Below are 22,142 nucleotides of genomic sequence, written 5' to 3'. Positions count from 1 at the left end.
AACATAATAATCTTAGAACTGCAGGGCTTTGAGGGACCCTATAGATCACTGAGTCCAGCCCTGTCAAGGAGGCACAGTAGGGATACCCTACAGCCAGATACCCAAACCACTGCCTAAATTACTGGGTTGTCCCTTTGAAGTAATGGCTATAGCCGGTCAGGCAACTGAAGATAGCTCCAGTTGTTCCAAGTCACTAAGTCTACCTGGGTTCTGGGGGGGACACAGATTGATCTGGTACCCTTAAGAGACACGTTCGCTCTCCTAGAGGGCAAACCCCTCTACAACAGCTTGTCTTCTTGATTCTTGGAGCACAGCACCAGGTAGCTTCTGTTTAATCCATCCTTTCCAGGGGTGGCCAAGTGACACTGACTTCCATGGTGTTTGAATTAATTTATTCCATAGCTTGTAGTGTCTAATTTAGTGACTTGTCTGGGGGTATTTTGGATCCTGATAGCTAAAGAAATAGACTTTCAGAAGAATTAAAAATATAACACCGCTCCCAAATCATTGGAAGCCAAGGGATTAAGGGAAAGAATCTGTAAACGTGCTTCCCGTGAAATCAGAATAAGAGGTGGGCAGCCTTTTCTTCTTCCAGAGCTCCCTCGCCCCCATGTGCCTAAGATCAGCTCCCCCTGCCTGCTCTAGACCGCCTTGTGCCCCCACCAGCGGCTGTCCATCTGCCGCCCCAAAGGGGCAAAAAGTTAGCTTGCCCTGCCTCGCGTCCCTGCCCTACCTCCCTCTCTCGCACATGCTCCATAAGCAGCTCGGGCATGTGCAGTAGCCTCGCCGGGCTGCTCCGGCGCACGCCTCCAACCTCGCCTTTCTCTCCCCCCCCCCCCGCGCCACCTCCCGGTCTCGACTCTCCAGGTGAAAGTGGCGCCTGTTGGATCCGAGCGGGGCGGCGGCGGCGATCGGGCATTTCCGGCTGCCTGCCTGAGCCAGACGCTTTCGGGCTCCGGGAGGGAGGGGGAGAAGGGCGCGAAATGAACGGCTCCCAGGAGGAGAGGCAGCTGCAGTTGATCAGCAGCCTGAAAGACCAAGGTAAGGGGGCAAGGAAAGCGAGGCATCAGGCCAGCTCTGCGAGCCCGCAAGTGCGTGCCAGGCGGCGCCCGGGGGGCAGCGAGAAGGGGATCGCTCTGCAGGGTTGGGAAGGCCTGCCGCTGCTGCCCTTGGTCTTCAGTCCTAGCCGAAACCAGGGCGTGCGATTCTCGTTGCTGCAACCGGGGGTCGAGCCGCTTTGGAAGCGACTACAGTGAAAAGGCAGGGCAGGCGGGCAGGCGCCGGGTGGCACACGAAGGGAGGGGAGGGGAGGGCGCGTCTTACATCTTGGCGATCAGGCTTGGCAACGGAGCTTAGAGGGAAGGGCCGCCCAGAAGGGAAGCGATTGCCCTCCTGAGCGCCGAACCCTGCTGTGTGTGTCTCTCTCTCTGCTTTCCACAACCCTGGATTTCCATATCACCTTCTCTTTTTTTTTTCATTTTGGGATCCTATCCTCCCTTCTTTTGTGCCCAACTGATTGGCAAATGCCACTGACGGAATGATTCAGTGAGCTTCCACCCTCCTCTCCCATCAGCTGCTACCACGATATAACAAGGACAACAATAACAACTGCAGCAGCAGTTAACAAAGGAAATTGAAAGGGGAAAGGCCCCTTGGGTGAATAGGATCCTCTCAGACTGGTTAATCTGAATGTTACCTGCCCTGTATCCATTTATTGATAATCCTGTGAAGTTCCCTGATGATTGGGTTAATGGCAGTGGTGGGTGCCTTTCCACAAGGGAGTTTCAAGATCTAATCCTAATAACTGCCCATAAGAACTTCAGGGTAAGATACCTTTTGGATAAGTCGTGAAGTTGTAGATATGACCATAGCTTGCTTCTGAAGCACATTCCCACTAAGCCATTCACTTTTACATTGCTTTTGTAGAGTTTGGGGCAGACTTTTGTTCCATATCCCAGTCTTACCTTTGGCATAAAGTGACCCTCCTGAATACAGGTGGTGGACTAGGGGCTCAGGGACTATACAGTAACTCTCATGAACGTGTCAGCATCGTGGGAGGCTGTTATCTCAGGCGTGGTTCCTGTTGATCAGGGAAAATACCAAGAAGGCCTATTAGGATTTCTTCTATTTAATTGGTATTTCAATAATATCATCACTTCCTCCTGATTGGGGTGGAGCTCCCCCCCCCTTGTTTAAAAATTGGGGGCTTTCCATCTTACTGTATGCCAGTGATGTCATTCCTCTTTCATACAGAAAGGTATGTAGATTTCTGAGAGCCCTAGGCTTACATTGGATCAAAGAAGTCCTACAAGTTAATTATTCTGAAAATACAATAGTGGTGTTTGGAAAGAAAAGGTAGAAATACTCACAGAGCTGGATAATCGACAGCTGGAGCTAGTTGACTCCTCTAAATATCTAGGTGTGGCCTTGAAGAAGTCTGGAGCCTGTTCAACTCATTTCAAAGCCTTTGCGTTAATTGGCTGAACCAAGTGGAAGGCTAGTGTGCCTTTTCTTGAGGTTTGCAGGACTACTTTATTAATCCAGTGGCCATTTAGGGTGCCTATGTGGGCACCCTCAGATAAGGAATAGCATATGTCTTTGACCATAGCTCTGGGATTCCTACATCTACCCAAAGACGGTTATTCGTATGGAGTTAGTGGGAACTTTAGTGCAGAAAGCAGTCATCTGCCATTGACTTAAAATATGCTTCCAACATGCTTCTTTCGTTCGTTCGTTTAGTCGTTTAGTTGTGTCCGACTCTTCGTGACCCCATGGACCAGAGCACGCCAGGCTCTCCTATCTTCCACTGCCTCCCAGAGTTGGGTCAGATTCATGTTGGTTGCTTCGGTGACACTGTCCAACCATCTCATCCTCTGTCGTCCCCTTCTCCCCTTGCCTTCACACTTTCCTAACGTTAAGGTCTTTTCCAGGGAGTCCTCTCTTCTCATGAGAGCATGCTTCTTAGTGGTATCCAAAACATATAGGCCCAGAAACAAGAGCTACTGAAATCTGCCAATCCTTTCTGAATCAGGCTTTTGAGTGACCTGTCTGATTACAGGACAGTGTACATTCAGATGTCATATGGCACCAAACTGATGTTGAATATGAATGATACCTTTATAAAACCACTAAAAAATAATAATCACAAAATAGACTAGCTTTTGGTCCTGCTTGGGTCTTTATCAGGCAGAGTGTGTGATACCTTTATTAGACCATTAAACCATCATAAACCTAGCTTTTTGACCCCCACATGGGTCTCCGTCAAGCAGGGTGGTGTAGAAGAAACATTAACATTCCAAAAATCCTGGTCAGATAGGTGCTCTGCCCTTCTTTGTTTAATGCAAGTTATGCAAGATATCACCCATGCTTGCCTTCAGATTCTGTGCAATGATTACATGGCTTTTCCCCCTTTTCTAACCAACATCGATTATCAGGCTGCTTTCACACAAGTGGCTAACTGCTGTTGCAATAAATGGTACAAAAACTTTACTGACCTGTACCAAATTTGCCACAGCATCTGGCTGTTATCTTCCCACAAGAACCTCTGAGTCTTTAACTAAATGCCTGTTTAATACTCTGCAGCTGATGGAAATAAAAGGAGAATCCGAGATGAACAGAGGCTGTCCTACTGTAGTTTTCAGTCAGCCCACCTAGCTTCAAGCCCTGTTGCCAACTTCCGGTTTATTTATTTGATTTTATTCTGACTCATTAGTGTGCACTAACCACTCTGGGTGGTTTACAAGGTAAAACTTTAAAAACCCACAGACTCTATATAACAATACATAACAATAACAACATAACATAACCATTCCTAGCTGGTTACGTGTGTCCTAATGTCATATTCCAAACTTCTCATATGGGTTCTGATTCCCATTTGGTTTTTGATGGTGCTGTGGATGCCACTAAGTGCTCAGATAATAGGAAGCTGCTTCATATCAAGGCAATCAGTTGGTACATCTGTCTCCATTGATTTGGCAAAAGGTTTCTGGCTGCTTTTGTGTTAGCGTCTGCAGGGTCAGCCTTACCATTAGCCAGAGTGAGGTGGCAGCAAATTTTGAAAATATGGAAAGAAAATGGTAGTGGTGGTTTTTTAAAAAAAAATGTATTGTAATGTATTGGGTTTGGTTAACCAAGTAGACACCATTTTGGCTACCTGAGGATTAGCAATCAGATAATAAACTTGCAACTATGACAGAGAGACAGACGGACAGACTTTGTTACAGTCAATGGCAAATATCCACAATACAAATATTTCATGTTATTTCAAGTACCTCCTTTACTATCACTCTAAAACTATAAAAATAAATTAACTAAAAATCTCCTAGAAGCATAATTAGTTCTGAATGTCTCCCCTCTTTAAAAATTGGTGCTATTATGTGTACTGAGATAGCATTGATGATGACCATTCATGATGACCATTTGGGGGGGGGGTGACCAGGAGAGTCTAACTCTGTTCGTATTCCTGGATCTCTCTGCAGTTTTTGATACCATCAACCAGGGTATCCTTCTGGACTGACTGGAGGGGTTGGGCAGGAGACATTATAATTTTCCACAAAAATTGTTCTTGCTGCTTTGCAAACTTTTGTTAATACTGCTAAAAAGAACCCGCTATCTTCAAGACGAGGAAGAAAATTGCTATTACTTGCTCTCGTGTATTAGAACAAAGGAAGCAATGACTTATATTAGTAGTTGGAATGTATGGACACTAACAGCTGATTTTCCTAGTATTTTCAGTAAAACAGGGAGAAAAGAAGATTGGTCAGTGATCTAACAGTGGATCATGTTCTCTTTCTGATAGATTACCAAGTTCTTGTTAGCTGCAGGGTTCTGTTAACAATGATCTAACTGAACAATAGTGTTCTTAACATGGAGAGAAATGCAGAGAGAGCCTGGCCAATGTATATCTTAATTGTCAGGAGAATCCTTAGCACTTAGGGTTTATAGATGAAAAACACAGATGGGTGAAACCATGGATATTCTGACACTTCAGTTTTGAATGAAAACTAGAATAGGGTATTGGTGCACTGATTCACTGAGAGTACAATCCTATGCATGCCTGTTGACAAGTGACGGTGCTACTAAAATCAGCAAGCATAGGACTGCAGCCTGACTGAAGTCAAGCATTTCAGTGGCTGTTTTGGTTAGGCAAGTGGCTCTTGCGTTTGAATTCACATTTCTTACTAAGGTTACTCTTTATAAATATTTATACACTCTATAAATAATTAGTAGATGTTCTAAATGTGTTGTAGACTATCCGAGGAGGGGAAATGAAGTTGGCCAAATGACATCAGTACGAGAATAATCTTAGGCTCAGCAATGAGTCAATCATTCGTAGAAAATTTGTGATTTGTTAACAGACAGCTCAGAGTCTGATTTGCATTTCACGTAAAGGTAGAGCTTTATATTTAGGGTCACCTTCTTGAATCGTCCAGTGAGGAAAAGGACGGAGAATGAAGATGTGAACTGCTTCCTTTCCTTTGCCATTTTCATTGTCCTTTACTTTGAGAAAAATTACCGTTGGCAGCTGTGATTCTTCTCTGTTCATGGAGGTGCTCTGTGCAATTTGGAACCTGGAGTCTGCACTGGAGACCTCATTAATGTGACTTCTGTGAATATAATTGATATAGTTCAGGGACAGGGAAGTGCGGTGTTTTAGATCCTGTTGACCTGTGCTTCCCATCAGCTCTAGACAGCAGATCCTGTAGTCAAGGCTGAGAGGAATTGTTCTAAGGACAGCTGGAGGGCCATATGTTCCACATTCCTGATACAGTCAGTCGTTAATAATGGTTACTGAGAGACTTATAAGTGATCACGACAGCATAGGGGCTTTGTAGATGGAGCAGAGAGGCACTGTCCATGAAATTTTGGCACAAGCACTTCCACCCACAAGTGCTCTGGAATTGTAATGTTTATGAATATGTAGTACTAAGACAATAATGTTTTGTTTTTGCAGCTATTGGTGAATATGAAGATCTACGGGAAAAAAATAAGAAAACAAGAGAAGAGGTTTGTATTTGCATTTGACTCAAGAAGCTGTGCAACAACTGATTTTTATGGATCTTACTGAGGTCAATAAGATCCATAAAAATCAGTAAGGTCCATTAAAAATGTTCGTGGTACAGTGGTTAAACTGCAGCCAAGATGCTACTCATGACCTCAGTTTGACCCTGATAGGATCAGGTAGCTGGCTTATGGTTGACTCAGCATTCATCCTTCCAAGGGTGGTAAATTGAGTAACCAGCTTGCTGGGGGTGGGGGGTAATGTGTAGCCTGCATCCTGCATAATTAAATTGTATACTGCCCAAAGAGTGCTTTAAGCTCTATGGACAATATAGAAGCAGCAAACTTTGCTTTGTTATTTTGTCTACTTACTACGGCTTAAGGAGTCTACTGCTCCCCTACTGGGGAACTGCTACTTCTGTGTTGGAGGACAACTTCTGTAACCCCCAGCTACCTGACTACAAAACATGTGTGTGCTTAGTAATACAATTAGATATCAGCAATTTGGCCAGTTGGCATGTACAAATTGCCAACAGGATACTGGCTATGGTCTTTTATTTCATCAAATATTATCCATGTGTAAAAGTATTTGTAGGCAGTTGTAGAATCATGGTGACACCTCTATGACTGGAAATTTTATCTGTGTGTTTGTTTTTGTGTCCATGTGTCTCCAAGTTGTTTAGTTCTTTTGGCATACAGTGGGGTCTTGACTTGAGAACTTAATCTGTATTGGAAGGCGGTTCTCAAGTCAAAAAGTCTGTAAGTCAAGTCTCCATTGACCTACATTGAATTGAAAACCGATTAATCCCGTAACAGGCCGTTTTTGTTCCATTTTGGTTTTTTTCTGGTCTGTAAGTCAAATCTCAGTCTGCAAGTCAAACCTAAATTTTGCGGCCAGAGAAGTCTGTAACTCAAAAAGTCTGTAAGTCAAGCCGTCTGTAAGTCAAGGGTCCACTGTATATATGTTTGAGACAGGATTCTGTGGAAGAAGATACAGCTCTAAACTTGCAAACAGAGATTGTGAATTTGGAAGAGTGAAAAAGGAGAGTTGATTCCTCAGGTTTCTTTCCTTCCTCTTCCTCCTCCAATTAAAAACAAACAGACAAATGAAATTTAGAAGGGATTACTGTAGAACAGTGGTTCCCATCCTTGGATCGCCTGATGCACTTGAACTACAACTCCCAGAAATCCTGGCCAGGACAGCTTTTGGGGGTTTTAGTCCCAGAACATCTAGAGATCCAAGAATGGTAACCACTGCTAAGGAATGATTTGGGTTGAGAGGAGATTGGAGGTTCCTATATCCTGAGAATGGTTGTGGGACCACTAACTTCCCTGATCATGCTCCCTGTAGATGATAGGAGCTATATTTATTTATTTTTATTTATTTAAATATTTTACCCCATCTTTCTCCTTAAATGGACCCAAGGCGGATGTAATCCAGCACATCTGAAGGGTGCCAAATTGGGCAAGACTGCCTTAAAGGAATTCTTCTAAAAGCTGCCTAACTTAGCAGTTTGATCTAGAACTAGATGTAACAAGTCTAGATTTAAGATTTAAGAAGCTCCGTCTTCTGATCAACTAGGCTGTGTGACAATGATATATTCGTTCGTGTCGTTTAGTCATGTCCGACTCTTCGTGACCCCATGGACCAGAGCACGCCAGGCCCTCCTATCTTCCACTACCTCCCGTAGTTGTGTCAATTTCATGTTGGTTGCTTCGCAGACACTGTCCAGCCATCTCATCCTCTGTCGTCCCCTTCTCCTCTTGCCGTCACACTTTCCTAACATCAAGGTCTTTTCCAAGGAGTCTTCTCCTCTCATGAGATGGCCAAAGTACTGGAGCCTCAGCTGTAGGATCTGTCCTTCCAGTGAGCACTCAGGGTTGATTTCCTTTAGAATTGATAGGTTTGTTCTCCTTGCAGTCCAGGGGATTCTCAAGAGCCTCCTTCAGCACCACAATTCAAAGGCATCAATTCTTCGGCGGTCTGCTTTCTTTATGGTCCAGCTCTCACTTCCATACATCACAACAGGAAAAACCATAGCTTTGACTATTCGGACTTTTGTTGGCAAGGTAATGTCTCTGCTTTTTAAGATGCTGTCAAGGTTTGTCATCGCTTTCCTCCCCAGAAGCAGGTGTATTTTAATTTCGTGACTGCTGTCTCCATCTGCAGTGATCATGGAGCCCAAGAAAGTAAAATCTGTCACTGCCTTCATATCTTCCCCTTCTATTTCCCAGGAGTTGATGGGACCAGTGGCCATGATCTTAGTTTTTTTGATGTTGAGTTTCAGGCTGTTTTTTACACTCTCCTCTTTCACCCTCATTACAAGGTTCCTTAATTCCTCCTCACTTTCTGGTATCATCAGAGTGGTATCATCTGCATATCAGAGGTTGTTGATATTTCTTCCGGCAATCTTAATTCCGGCTTGGGATTCCTCCAGTCCAGCCTTCCGCATGATGTATTCTGCATATAAGTTAAATAAGCTGGGGGACAATATACAGCCTTGTCGTACTCCTTTCCCAATTTTGAACCAATCAATTGTTCCATGACCAGTTCTAACTGTTGCTTCCTGTCCCACATATAGGTTTCTCAGGAGATAGACAAGGTGGTCAGGCACTCCCATTTCTTTAAGGACTTGTCATAGTTTGCTGTGGTCCACACAGTTAAAGGCTCTGGGGCAGAGTAAATTTATCAAGGTTAAAACTGAGGGGTAGGGTTAATTCTTCTTACTGATGTGTGGTGGGCTTGATCCATATTAGTACCTTGCGCCTGTATTCCAGATTAAAGAAAGGAAGTAGTGTGTAACTTGAATTCTTGATATGAGAGGAGGAAAATGAATTAATCTCTAATTCCTGATTACGTAGTAGACTTTGTCCTTTTTATTTAAGAAACACATTTTTTCACAATAAATTGGGGCAGATATCAATAATAAATTTAGTTCCCTATTTGCACAGCAATATCAGGCTATCAGCAGCACCAGAGTGTACTGTTTAAACAAGAGCAGCTCTGTCAGTCTTGTTCTGTATAACAACTCTAGGTTTACCAGGAAGAAACCACTTCATGTACTAATGAAATCAAGTCATCATTTGCAGTTGATACGGGAGTAGCTTGTAAAATCTTTCCTGTAATCTTTTTGTCAACAGTAACAAAAAAGAAAAGTTCTTTATGTAAATATCTGCATCTGCGTATTTACTTCTGCAGTGTCTCAGACATGCTTTTCAACAAGGATGTGATGAACATTTGTTCCTGGGATCAGCCCACAGATTAACTCCTGCCCCATGTAATGAATAATATGGCTCTCATCGCTTATATATAAAAAGTAAAAATATGGGAACATTTGCACCTATTTGGTTGCGATCAGGAACTTGGGTCCTTTTGCCATATACAGTATTTGGGCAAATATTAGTAATAAAATGACTTCTCTGTATTCACAGTCATTTCAGGCTCTCAACTACAGCGTGCAGTGTGCCACTTGCATCAGAACTGCTGTTCAAATAGCTTATTATGGGTACTTTATCCTAATCCGAGATGGCATGCATGTGAAAGCTGGTGCGTGAACTGGCCAGTTTTCTTCCTGTGGCTGGTCTTTGTTTTTGTAGGGAGAAAATCATCTGACACAATTTGCCATGAGACTAATCTAGTATTTTGCAAGCCACCAGATGACTTGCCAAGATAGGCTGTGCAGGAGGTGAGCGAAATCATGCCTTTTGAAACCAAAGCAAGTATTCTAAGCCTACTTAGTAGGAAGTAAGTCCAGAGTCTGGGGGCATTACTTGTTTGCACTATAGTACCCTGAATCTCCCAGGGCAGAATCCTTTCACTTGCTCACACAGTAGTCAATTGTATAAGTCACTGTGTTTTTTTTAGGGCTTGCTCATTTTACTGCTTCCTTGTGTGAGCAGAAGCCCTGTTGAATTAGACAAAGTGAACTCTCTGATACTGCAGCAAGCAGGAGATTGCATGAGACCCCAAGCAAATGCTGGCTCTACTGGCCATGCTCTCTCGGGAATTCTTGGGATTACAGCGCCAGACCTTTTACTCCAAGCTCACAGTATGTCCTACTAAGTTCAGAGGGAGTATTTTTACTCCATTTTACTTTGTGGTAAAAATGTGTAGGCCTCTGTTGGATCTCTCATAATCTGAAGGGTGCATTAAACTTGATAAGTTTGGGAACTAAAAGGGTGTAGTTGTCACAACCGTTCCCCATTCACAATCTGGGCAAATTGGATATAAGGCAGTTGGGTCATGATTCTAACACAATGCACAGCTAAAAGCAGATTTTGAAATATTTGGAACTCCAAATTCCAAATTGTGCTCCCTTTTTAAAGATTTCTGTTGTACTACCTGTGGCCTCATGATTAAGGAAATGGATGGGCGATACAGTGCTGTATAGTCTTACCCTCACTTTCCCTGTCCAGCATAGATATCTCCTTTTTAGGCCACACATCATAACTGTTGTCATCAAACACACTTGGGCTTAGGGGAATGAGAGAACATTATTTTAAAAAGAATATTTTTGTGGTGCTTAAGCTTTTGGGGGAATCACATTAAAAATTATTACTGTGTTCACAGAAGTAGCATATTGTGATCTGCTTTTTTTAATGTTATTAACAAATATTATTACAAATATGTAGACACTCCTCAGATCGATTTAGTAACCAGTTATGGCACTGTACCTTGAAAATACACAAATAGAAATGACAGAACAAAAAAATACTTAAGTTCCCACTTAAAGTTAGTAAGAGAACATATAAAACTTGAAAAATTCCTGTCGGAATGCCACTAATGGTACTTTAAAATTCTCATTAAAAATAACATTTGGAAGTAGTTACAAAGTGTTAATCATTATACAAAAAAACAAAACGTTAATCATTATACCAAAAAACAATTGTGTACCTAATTATTATGTTAGATATGATGTGTAACTTTGTTACACCCTCGTTATTCTCTCTGAAAGTAACGTTATAACAATCTAGATAGATAGATAGATAGATAGATAGATAGATAGATAGATAGATAGATAGATAGATAGATAGATAGATAGATAGATAGATAGATAGATAGATAGATAGAGTGGTGCCCCGCATAGCGATAATCCATTCCGAAAAAATCGTTGCTATCCGGATTCGTCGCTATGCGGGATAAAGAAACCCATAGGAATGCATTAAAACACATTTAATGTGTTTCTGTGGGGAAAAAACTCACCGCTATGCGGAAATCCTCCATGCGGCCACCATTTTTGCTGCCCGGTAAGCGAGGAAAGAGTGCAAAAACACAGTGGGCGGCCATTTTATTTACCCAACGGCCATTTTGGAACCGCCGATCAGCTGTTTTCTAAACATCACAATGCGAAAATCGGTAAGCGTCATCGCACAGCGATTTTTAGCCATTTAAAACATCGCAATGCAATTGCTTTTGCGATCGCAAAAAACACATTGCTATGCGGATTCGTCATTAAACGGGGCCCTTGTTATGCGGGGCACCACTGTAGGTAGGTAGGTAGGTAGGTAGGTAGGTAGGTAGGTAGGTAGGTAGGTAGGTAGGTAGGTAGGTAGGTAGGTAGGTAGGTAGATAGATAGATAGATAGATAGATAGATAGATAGATAGATAGATAGATAGATAGATAGATAGATAGATAGATAGATAGATAGATAGATAGATAGATAGATAGATAGATAGATAGAAGCTTTATTGGCATATGTAAAAATTGGACACAGTCACAGTGATTTGTTAGGTACATATATAGGCATCAACAGGGCAGAAAAGTGTTAGACATCCTTAAAGGGACAGTGGCTCTTCTCCTAACAGTAGTATCAAGTCTGTGACTCTATAATGTCAGTCATCTCGGTCATCAGCATATAGCGAACTTTATAGCAACCTACATTCCTTACAATTAATGTTAAACATCTGTTATGCATTAATAATGCTTCAGTGACATTATAGGGATTAGTGACATTAAAAACTATACTGAGCCAAATTCTAACAGAGACAGAATAAATAATAATTATATCTAATCTAGCCTTTTAAACTGACTCTCTCTGTATGTATTTGTTTGCATGTTTGCTGTGATGAGGCCTATTGTGAACAAGAATCATTGATTTCTGTTGATACTAGAAGCTGTACAGCTTAATTTTTAAAAAACAGTCTTCTTCCCATTAAATAAATATAGCACACTATTGATCTGCAGTAAAGTGTCCACATTCAAGCCTCTGAGGCTGATCAATTTGAATAATTGACATGAATATACTGGATACATTTTCCTCCCATGTTCAGAAAGATTTGGCTTTGTGTGGATGTTTTCCTGTGTCTCATTTAAGACTGAGGAAAGAATGCTATCCTGGAGGTAAGGCAGCTGGCAGATCTGGATTTGATGGTGTCGGCCATTCATTTCTATTCTAGGATACAAAGATTTTTTTTTAAAAAAAGCACACTATGGTAAACAATCCATTGTCATGCAAGTTTTACTTGGTTTTTGCATGAGATGTTTTAATTCCAGCATCTCCTACAGATGGTTCTCATTCTGTCCTGTTTTTTATAAACAAGCATGCAGGCAGCAATTCTGAAATGTCAGTACATTTGGACTTTTAGCAGGTTGAATTTGTAGTTAAAGGCTTCCAGACAAGTCTTTGCGATAGTTATCGAGGGGATAAGAATGGCATGATAAGCTTTCAGGTCTGAAACAGGCAAGATTTGGGTGATCTCTGAGGAGGATCTTCCTCTGTTTCTGAGACATAGACAGCTCAGTCAAACTGAAATACTGTTGTAGCCTTTAGGACAAGAGGATAGCCATTTTCTGGTATTTCTTTTGAAATCTCAATTCCCCAGGAAAGCTGCAATTTGCCATGTGGTGGTAGAGAGTTGTACAGTGATTTGACTGACGTAGTTTTGAAGTCCCCACCCCCACCCATCTATCAGTATCACTGCCCTATATCAATTCAGCATTCTCCTCCTATCACTGCTCAGAGGTTTGAAGAAGTTATATGGGAGGTTCTGATTGGAAGTGAGGACAGATACCTAAACCATTGAGCTATCCAGCAGATTCTGATATTTAAGCTTACTTTACTTTAAACAGTTGGGTTTTTTTTTTTGTATAATTTACTGAATAATCAAGTGAGAAGATATTCACACCAGCTATCCGCCCCTCGACTGCAACATCTGCATTCACCAAGGCAACTGAGCAGAATCAAATACCTAAAGCTGACCCATCGAAAGCAATAGGTCTCAAGTTATCTGTGGCTAACAAGCCCCATTTATTTTAGTGATGGTTTACTCTCTTCTCAGTAAGATTCGTATTGGATTTATACCTCCTGAAATGAAATGGTGACATTAGTTTCCTTGTTTCCATGCCTCCTCATCTCTGTATCTCCGCTTGCTCTCTTCTTTCTGTTTGAAAGCCTCCGTTATATCTACGGTGCTATAGCAGTAGAGTAACAATGATTATGGTGTTGGTGATAGTGATGATGATGATCACACGTATTATTGAGCAGAAGGAGGAGAAGAGACCCATTCTCACTGTGGATGTCCTTTCTCCTCCACATGTGCACAGGGAAGGCAAAGATAGACGTTCACTGTCTAATTTGAGCACCTGTTTAGGCAATCAGTCAAATGCTGAACTGAATTGAAATAAAAGGCAAGGTGCCCTGGGACAAGTGATTCATCGTTCATTTAGTTTCTGGATGACACTGATGTGTCATTGAATAATAGCAGGATGAAGTCATGTTAAGGTGGGTGTGAGGAAAAGGTATTGTGATTTTGAGTAACCTGAGATGAGGAGAAAAGGGACAGCTGAATCACAATTTCCCTTCAAGGTTTTTTTTTTTTTTTTAATAATAGCAGGCCTGGACTGTAACGTTTTTTGTGAGGGACGGAAAAAGGTAGTGTGGCAACCATTTCATTCCTTCTCCCAAACTGAAAGCAGAAACAGGCATTAGAGATTATCTGTTGTTGGAAGAGGACATTCCTTAACTGCTGCAAGTGTCTGAGTGAAAAGCAGGAGCTTTTCTTACCTTCCATTATGTGCAAAATACTTTGTTTTGTGACTGGTGTTCTAGATAGAAGCATGGGATTCCTTTGAAGCATGATTACTAAAACTACAAAATCAACACTTACATTCAACCTCTGTAGCTTTAGTCGTTAAAGTTTCTCAAAATTTGCAGTGTGTTTCTCTAGTTTTAAACAACAACAACAAAATAATAAGATTCAGTATGGCTACAAGCAAAGATAACTGAAAGTTAAATAAATGAGCACGCAACATATTTAAATTAGCAGGTCCATTTCGTAATATTCTTCTAATGAATTTTGAATTTTTAACATGAGTGCTTTTTGGAATGCCATTTAGAAAGTAAAAGCAGGTATTGGGTTCCAGTTGCCTATTGAAATCCTTAAACACTTAGTCTGAATTACTTTTCTTTAACCAAACTTCACATATATAAACATATACAGTGGTGCCTCGCTTGAGGACGATAATGCGTTCCGTTAAAATTGCTGTTAAGAGAAATCGTCGTCAAGCGAAATTAAAAAACCCATTGAAATGCATTGAAAATCATTCAGTGCGTTCCAGTGGGGGAAATACCTCATTGTGCAGTGAAGATCCTCCATAGGGCAGCCATTTTCTGGTGCCTGTATAGTGAGGAATCTGTCCTTAACACAGCGGGGAGCCATTTTGCACAGCAGGGAGCCATTTTGAAACCCGACAATCAGCTGTTTTTAGATCGTCGTAATGTGAAGAATTGGTTCCTGAAGCAGGGAACCGATCATCGTAAAGTGATTTTTCTCCATAGGAACATCATTTTGCAATCGCAATAGCGATTGCAAAAAACCCATCGTAAAGCGGATTTGAGGTAATCGTTAAGCAAGCCGCCACTGTATAGGTATATTTGTTGTGCTTATTGACCATGTAAAAATGTTTTTCATTTTTTTAAAAAAATGTGGAACTGTTATTTTATCTTTCCACAGTGCAACAAAATTAAACAGGAGAGAGATGAAGCGGTCAAACAGCTGGAAGAGCTGCAGAAAGGTGAGTAGGTTTTTAAAAAGGTAATAAGGATTATGGACTGAGGGACTAAATGGGGCAAAAACCAATTAACTCTTCTCTTAATACCTTGTATGACATAGTCTTGTATGTGCAAAAGGAGAAGCTGGGCAAGAATGGTTTTTGGCCTTTGCTGGAGGTGTGTGACTTTTGAATGGCCATGTTTTAATGAGTATTGCAGTGTTTAAACCGGTCTGTCTGTCAACCCATGAATTTATGCATGCACACATATAGTGTTTTTAGCCTGACCTATATCAACAGATCTCAGAATAGGGTACCACTAAGAAAATCAAATTAAAAGCATCTAAAACATTCTAAAATACTGTACCACTCTTTTAAAAACATAGCTTTTCAAAGGCCACACATCCCCAGCAAACTGAAGGTTTGAAAACCAAGTCAAATCAGCATGCACACTTGCAGAGAGAGCAAGCTCAGCAACTAGAAAGGAAGCCAGGCCGGCTGTCTCTGAAGATGGTGGTGGCACTGGTGGTGGTGGTGGTGGTGGAGGAGGAGGCGGAGGCAGCAGGACCAGGTAGGGAGGCAATAGGGGCAGCAGGAAGGGGGTAGGCGGGCAGCCATTTGCTAAAGCAAAATGTAGTCCTGGGTAGAAAAAAGTTGGGTGCTTTGTTTCATTTTAACAAAATGGGTTGCATCAATTGAACAACGAACTCAACCACAAACTAGCCTGGTTTGTAGTTTGACTCGCACCCATCTCTATCTATCTATCTATCTATCTATCTATCTATCTATCTATCTATCTATCTATCTATCTATCTATCTATCTATCTATCTATCTATCTATCTATCTATCTATCTATCTATCTATCTGTCTGTCTGTCTGTCTGTCTGTCTGTCTGTCTGTCTGTCTGTCTGTCTGTCTGTCTGTCTGTCTGTCTGTCTGTCTGTCTGTCTGTCTGTCTGTCTATCTTTTATTTATTTTTTATTTATTTATTGGACTTATATACCGCCCCATAGCGCTACAAGCACTCTCCGGGCGGTTTACAATTTAATTATACAGGCTACACATTGCCCCCCCAGCAAGCTGGGTACTCATTTTACCGACCTCGGAAGGATGGAAGGCTGAGTCAACCTTGAGCCGGCTACCTGGGATTTGAACCCCAGGTCGTGAGCACAGTTTTAGCTGCGGTACAGTGTTTTAACCACTGCGCCACGAGGCTCATATATAGAGGCTCTCGTTCAGCAGTTGTCCCCAAAACAAGAGTCACATGAAAGTATATTGGTAGTCAATGCAAGACTGTCAGAACCATTGTGCACGTTGTTCCTGACAGCAGTTTAGCTGCTCCATATTGCCCTTTCTTCAGCATCCATTTCATCCTTAAAGGCAGTCCCACATAAAATTACTTGTAAATAGTTACATGCAACAAATTCCTTTTCCTGACATTGAAGCTATAACTGTAATAGTTTTACATTTATAACTTAAGAATGAATAATGTCACTCATTTTGCAGTCAGCTGTAACTGCCTTTGTTGTTACAGTGTAGGGGCCTCACTAAATGGTGCAGGACCAATTTCACAGGGTTCAAATGGCGGCTCATAGTGTGCTGTGTGTTCTTATATCTGATCCAAACCTTCTCAAACTGAAGAACCCAGCCATAGTTCTGAGATTGTAGTTCTCAATCAGGGAGATTGTAGTTCTAAGCAATTTCCAATATCACTAGGATGGGAGAGGCTTGGATTCAGCCCAGCGTTAGCTGGTCTAGTATTGACTCAGCTGGCGATAGGCCATGTGAGACAGTTAGTATTGCATTCTGAAAATAAATATGATATGAAGCATTGCTTTCAATAACAGTAAGCTAATGGTAACAAACTGCTTTTGGAGATTCCCCCACTGCCTTTTCCCTGACCATCAAATGTTGAGCAGGGGAATCTGGAGACCCTCTTCATGTTAAACCGAATGCAAGTAGAAAACTCCACATGAACTTTCCTGTCAGATCTCACTGCTTGATGTGAGGTCACAGAATAAAAGCACAGTTCAGTACACAGAGGGACATGGGGGCAGGACTCACACTTCTGGCTCCATCTTTGCCCCCCACTAAGTTTTAAACATGACACAATCTTCAGAATGCATGGATGGCTTTGATTCTCTTCAGGATCTTCAAGATCTGTTCCATTTTCTCCTTCTTCTATCTATATAATCCAAAATGAGGATGAGGCACTATTTATTCTTAGAAGGTTCAATGAATTATTCTAAATCTTGCCCGTGCAGGATAGGACAGGCCAAGAACAACTTGGGCTGATTTCAAGTTAGGAAGGCTCTAAAATGGCTCATTTATAAATGGTTAAAATTTGAGGAATGGTCTTTTGACAAGTTCTGTCTATCCTCATCTCTTTTCAGGGTTAATCTTTTAATAGAATTTCTCAATTTTTACAATTTATTTCAAAAACACGGTTTGTTGGTTAGACCAAGAAGGTGGTCTTATGGGGAGTAAAATTAGAGGGAATGTTGGATTCGTTTACCCCAAGTCCTTTGTAGACCACTAGATGTCAGGGGTCATAGCCATACCCTGGCATTGGGTTATAGCTATGGTGTCTGATATCAGGTCTGTGGCCAAAAATATTGTTTTGCTTCAGACATTAATCAAGATTTTTTTTCCAGGAACCAGCTTTTCTTTCTGCTTCCTATCCCTCATGGCCACAGCAAGAATGGTGGAAAACAAAGCAATGAGCAGCTCTGAGCCGGCACTTCTATGAGCTTCCTGGGAGTGCTGATTCAGAGCAGATGCCATTCTCTTCCCCTTTCTCCTCTTGGGGAAATAGTGTGTGGAGTGATATGTTATCAGTCCACATGTACAGATACCATCTGAGTCCTGGTCAAGACGTCTCTGCTCGCTGATCAGAGATTGGTGATAACAGCAGGAATTCCATTGGAAGTATAGAAGTGTCTTAGTTCCTATTTCGGCAAGGATTCCTCTTCTTCTGGGATGGGGAGGGAGTTTTGGGGAAGGGGAGGGACTTTTGAGGTGGATGAATTCTGTGGGGAGCTTTTGACCATCCAGATTCTGTTGTATGATCTTCCAGATTAGGCACACATGCTAGGGGTTCAGGATCATTTTGTCCCCTTTGGGTTTTGTCCTACTAGTAATATACAAGTATGGTGCTTGGTATATTAGCTCTTTTCATTGGTCAGTTGGTGAAATGCCTTGTCTTATGAAGAAAATTAAAATGCAATATTTGTAAAGGACTCTTGATAAATTGTGCATATTTCTTTTTACAAACTCTAAATAGAATTCTGATTGAATTGTATGATCATAATATCCCCAGTGTGGGGTGTTACTGCTCCATTGACAAAAAAGGAGGACATGGAGGACAAGGAACACAAAAAAGGAGGGCGTATTTCACAAAATTTGTATATGGTAATTTAAACTAATGTATGCAAATATCATTACAACTTAAGTGGAAATATACTACTGTACTAGTCATCATATTGCACAAGATTGTGACTAGGTAACTAGCTAAGGACACAACATGTAGATACAAATGGGATAAATGGGATAGAAATCAAATAAATATGGCATAGTGTTTAGTAACTCTGAAATGCACTGTGCCTTATCTTTTCTGCAGCTTACTAAAAATGTGTGTGTGCGTGTGTGTGTGCATATGTGCATGCATGCTCAGAAAGAAAAATAAATGGAGGTCACTATAGTTTTCTTACAATATCTAGCTAGGCAACTGTGGTGATCACCCTGCTCTGTTTCATGTAGAAGATTATTTGCATGTACCAGTGGGAGCTGTAGGGAGATAGAGCCAGAGAAACTAGAAGGGAAGGGTGAGTCAGAGTCTGGGGAGTTCAGTCAGTGAGAGTCAGAGATGAGAGTCTGAAGAAGAAGTTAGTCTGGGGTAGTTAGAGAGTGTGGCAGAGTTAGGAGTTAAGAGTGTATAACTTATAGAGAGTTAAGAGAGTTAAGAGTGAAACAAGTTATTACTAAACTACTGAATACATTAAATTCTGTGAAGAGCCTGTTTAAGCAAACTGTAATCAGTAAACCTGTGTTGTTCAACTTTATATGCAACTTGGACCTCAATCTTTCTAATTAAAGGGTGTTGACTGAGGTCAACTGGTGACAGCAGAAAGGAGAGAACGTTTTGTGGACCTCAGGCTAGTGAAATAACCTGAGGACATGTGAGGGGCATGCCACAGCAACAATCTGTTGTTTCAGATGAATGGACTGAGTGGTGCTTTCAGAACATCCGCTCCCGGGGCTAATTTCACATCTGAATTTCATACAGAACTGACATGCTGTGCCACATCCTTCTTGCCATTCACCAGCAGTTATGTCAGTGTGTATGATTTAAATCTTTTTATTGAATGAAATCCACCACCAGCATGGCCTGGAAACATTTTGCTTAATAAATGAGAAACCGGTGATTAGATACATTTACTGATCAAAGCCTCTACTTTCCTTGCCTGGCCAGGGAAGCTTATGGGGGGATAGAGTGGCCACTTACACCTCACCAAATAAGAGGATAGCTCTTTTCTTTAGACTACCTCGGATGTGTGAGAGCGATAAGAAGTCAGGGAGGAAGGGTTGGTCTACCCAACTTATCAGTATTACGTATTTTATATTTGTGAAAATAGTATTTGTATACTGCTTGTTGTGTTACTATTTCCAGACATGTGAAATCAAAAACACAAACATAAAATATGAATACATTATGAAGTTAGTTTAAAAACCTGGACAGTTTGCCTTAAGAAGTGGTTAAAGTCCAAAGGAAACTGAATTGTCTAGTATTACAAACTGGCAAGTGCCAAGGTGAACAGCACAACAAACACATCTTATCTGGTGAGGATAGGAGTAGAAAAGTTCTCTTCATTTATTGTACAAGGCCCACATCTCCTCATAGCCTTAGTATCGGATTGTCTTGTGACGGGAGACATTAAAGTAGTTCATATAACCAAATTTAAAGTCAATATAACAATGTCTTCAATTGGCACAACGAATAAATATGCTAACAACTCACCCCCTCTCTACCAAACATCTACTTTTCCTCTTGTCCAATAATGGTTCTATTGATTCAGTGTGGTGTCTGGAGGTAACAAAGCACGGCTAATGGGAGTGGAAAGGCTCCCATGAATAGCTTCTCAAGAGAGGAGACGACAACAGTATCACAGCCTGTTATGTTAGGTCCCTGTCACTATGGCGTGTTTTGTTGGAGTATTGGTAATGGAAGGTTAAAAAGCCCAGCAAGATCCCTGCACCTAATACATAGTTAGTAAAGAAATTTACACAAATGTAGTTATGATATCCCACCCCCATTAAATAATTGTGGTTTTTGGCTGCTTTGAAATACTCAGGCGGCATCACCCTATATATGGCAAAAAAAATTCTTATAAGTCAAATTCTTGCAAAGACAGAAAAGGAAAGAATAACTCATGTACGCTCACATCTACACCTTGTGCCCTATTTGTGTTTGTGTTATGATACGAGGAACTCAAGAGACTGAAAATGTCAAGTAGTTAAATCTTAAAATTCAAAAGTAATATTTCCTCTGGTAAAATGTTGTAGGTTTCCTTTATCTTCCCTTTCAACATCTTTTCCCCTTTTGGAAAAAAAGACATACCTTGTAAACACAGTGATAAAATACCAAGAATATTAGGATTTTGCAGCAATAACGGAGCCCATTATTTAAACGACAATATAAAAGGCAATTATATTGATGAAGAGCTACACGGGCTTTGTGCCTGTGAATAAACTTGGCCTGCGCTCAGCTTCTATTTGTTCTCCCGGCATAAACACATATTGTGCGTGATTCCTGTTTAATGGGGCCCAGTTTGTATGCCAGGCAGCTGCATTTTAGGCCCTATAGCGTGATTTCATTGCTCTCTGAAAATTGGTTCTATTCAGCACAAGAGATAGAAGGTGGTGGTGTGGGGGGGGGAAGCTTCAACACACAATCATTTCTTTTCAATTGGAGCCAGAAAGGTTGATGACAACATGACCATTGTGTGATAATGATAAGACCACTAAGGATCTGTACTTCTCATCAAGGCTTTCACACAACAGCAGATACAATTTAATTCACTGCTCTGTCAGCAGTGCTGATACCATTATGCCGTCTGTCTCCACAGTTATAATCACTGTCCTCCGAGAAATGCAGTTGAAATGATCTTGAGCAGTCAAAGAAACTCTCAATTAAGGCTGCCACTTCCAATGTGTCAGATTGTGTCTTGTGCACTTGGTACAATTTTCACTTCCAATCCTGTTTATTTACAATGTCGGCAAGTAATTACGCTTAACGTGTCATTTAGTGAGGGTGCCCCTGCCAAGGAGATTGTTGGGTGCTGCAGTATCATTGAGTGGGAGTTTCTTGCAGTCAATGCCATCAGCAGCTTTTAGTCCCCGATGGGATGCGGTAGTAATGTTGATAATGCAAGTATCACGCTCATCAAGTCATAATTAGATGCCACTCAAATGTGCCACTTGTAATAACAGTGTTGATTCATGTTTTCTCGGTGACTGCAACTACTAATTAGTTAAGTGGGTTTTGGTTGGCCTGCATTTGCTGCATATTATTATTACCCCTGAAAAAATGTCGAGGTTGGAGAGGTTTCTGTCCACTTAGTACTGCTTTATGAATTTTAATATCAGCATAATAAGAACTTTGGGCAGTCTTAGGAAGTAATATATATTTTTGGATTTAATTTTTCAGATTTTTTTTAACCTTTGGAATTTAATCATAATTGCAGGTTAACCAATCTTAAATGAACCATGAGTTATTTCTAGCAAGACAGGTCTTTTTAAAAAAAGAAAAGAAAAGACTTAGTACAGTATTGCACATGAAAAATCTACTTAATTTTCTCTCCCTCCCATTTAATATAAAGGGGACCGGTTTATTTCTCAGAATGATCATAGATAGCTTTATAAAATACAGAATTTTTAAAATTAAAAACAAGTGTCTTGCAGTGACTTTTTGTTTATGCTTGACAGATGCCAGAAAGGGAGCTTGGCAGTAACTACGTGGTTACAAATAAAAAATTACTGATGAATAATTCCTTTGTCCAATAGCAAATAACTAAGCTACATTGGCCAGAATCCTATTAGTTTCACCCAACCCATAACTCAGTTACATAAATTTCAGTGGCAGTTGGCCACAA

At 41.1% G+C, this 22,142-nt stretch overlaps 1 protein-coding gene across 1 annotated transcript in view; it reads left to right on the top strand.

Annotated features, from left to right (window-relative positions):
* Positions 1–755: 755 nt before the first annotated feature.
* Positions 756–22,142, top strand: part of SHTN1 (shootin 1) — a 96,562-nt gene continuing 75,175 nt past the window's right edge. The window contains exons 1-3 of the mRNA XM_020779957.3: positions 756–1,041; positions 5,954–6,006; positions 14,954–15,014. Coding sequence (XP_020635616.3) covers positions 771–1,041; positions 5,954–6,006; positions 14,954–15,014 — 385 coding nt within the window. The 5' untranslated portion in view covers positions 756–770. The remainder of the gene's footprint in view (positions 1,042–5,953; positions 6,007–14,953; positions 15,015–22,142) is intronic.

The sequence above is a fragment of the Pogona vitticeps genome, chromosome 3 (assembly GCF_051106095.1).
Source record: "Pogona vitticeps strain Pit_001003342236 chromosome 3, PviZW2.1, whole genome shotgun sequence".
Taxonomy (NCBI): Eukaryota; Metazoa; Chordata; class Lepidosauria; order Squamata; family Agamidae; genus Pogona; species Pogona vitticeps.
This window is presented reverse-complemented; position numbering and strand designations above follow the sequence as displayed.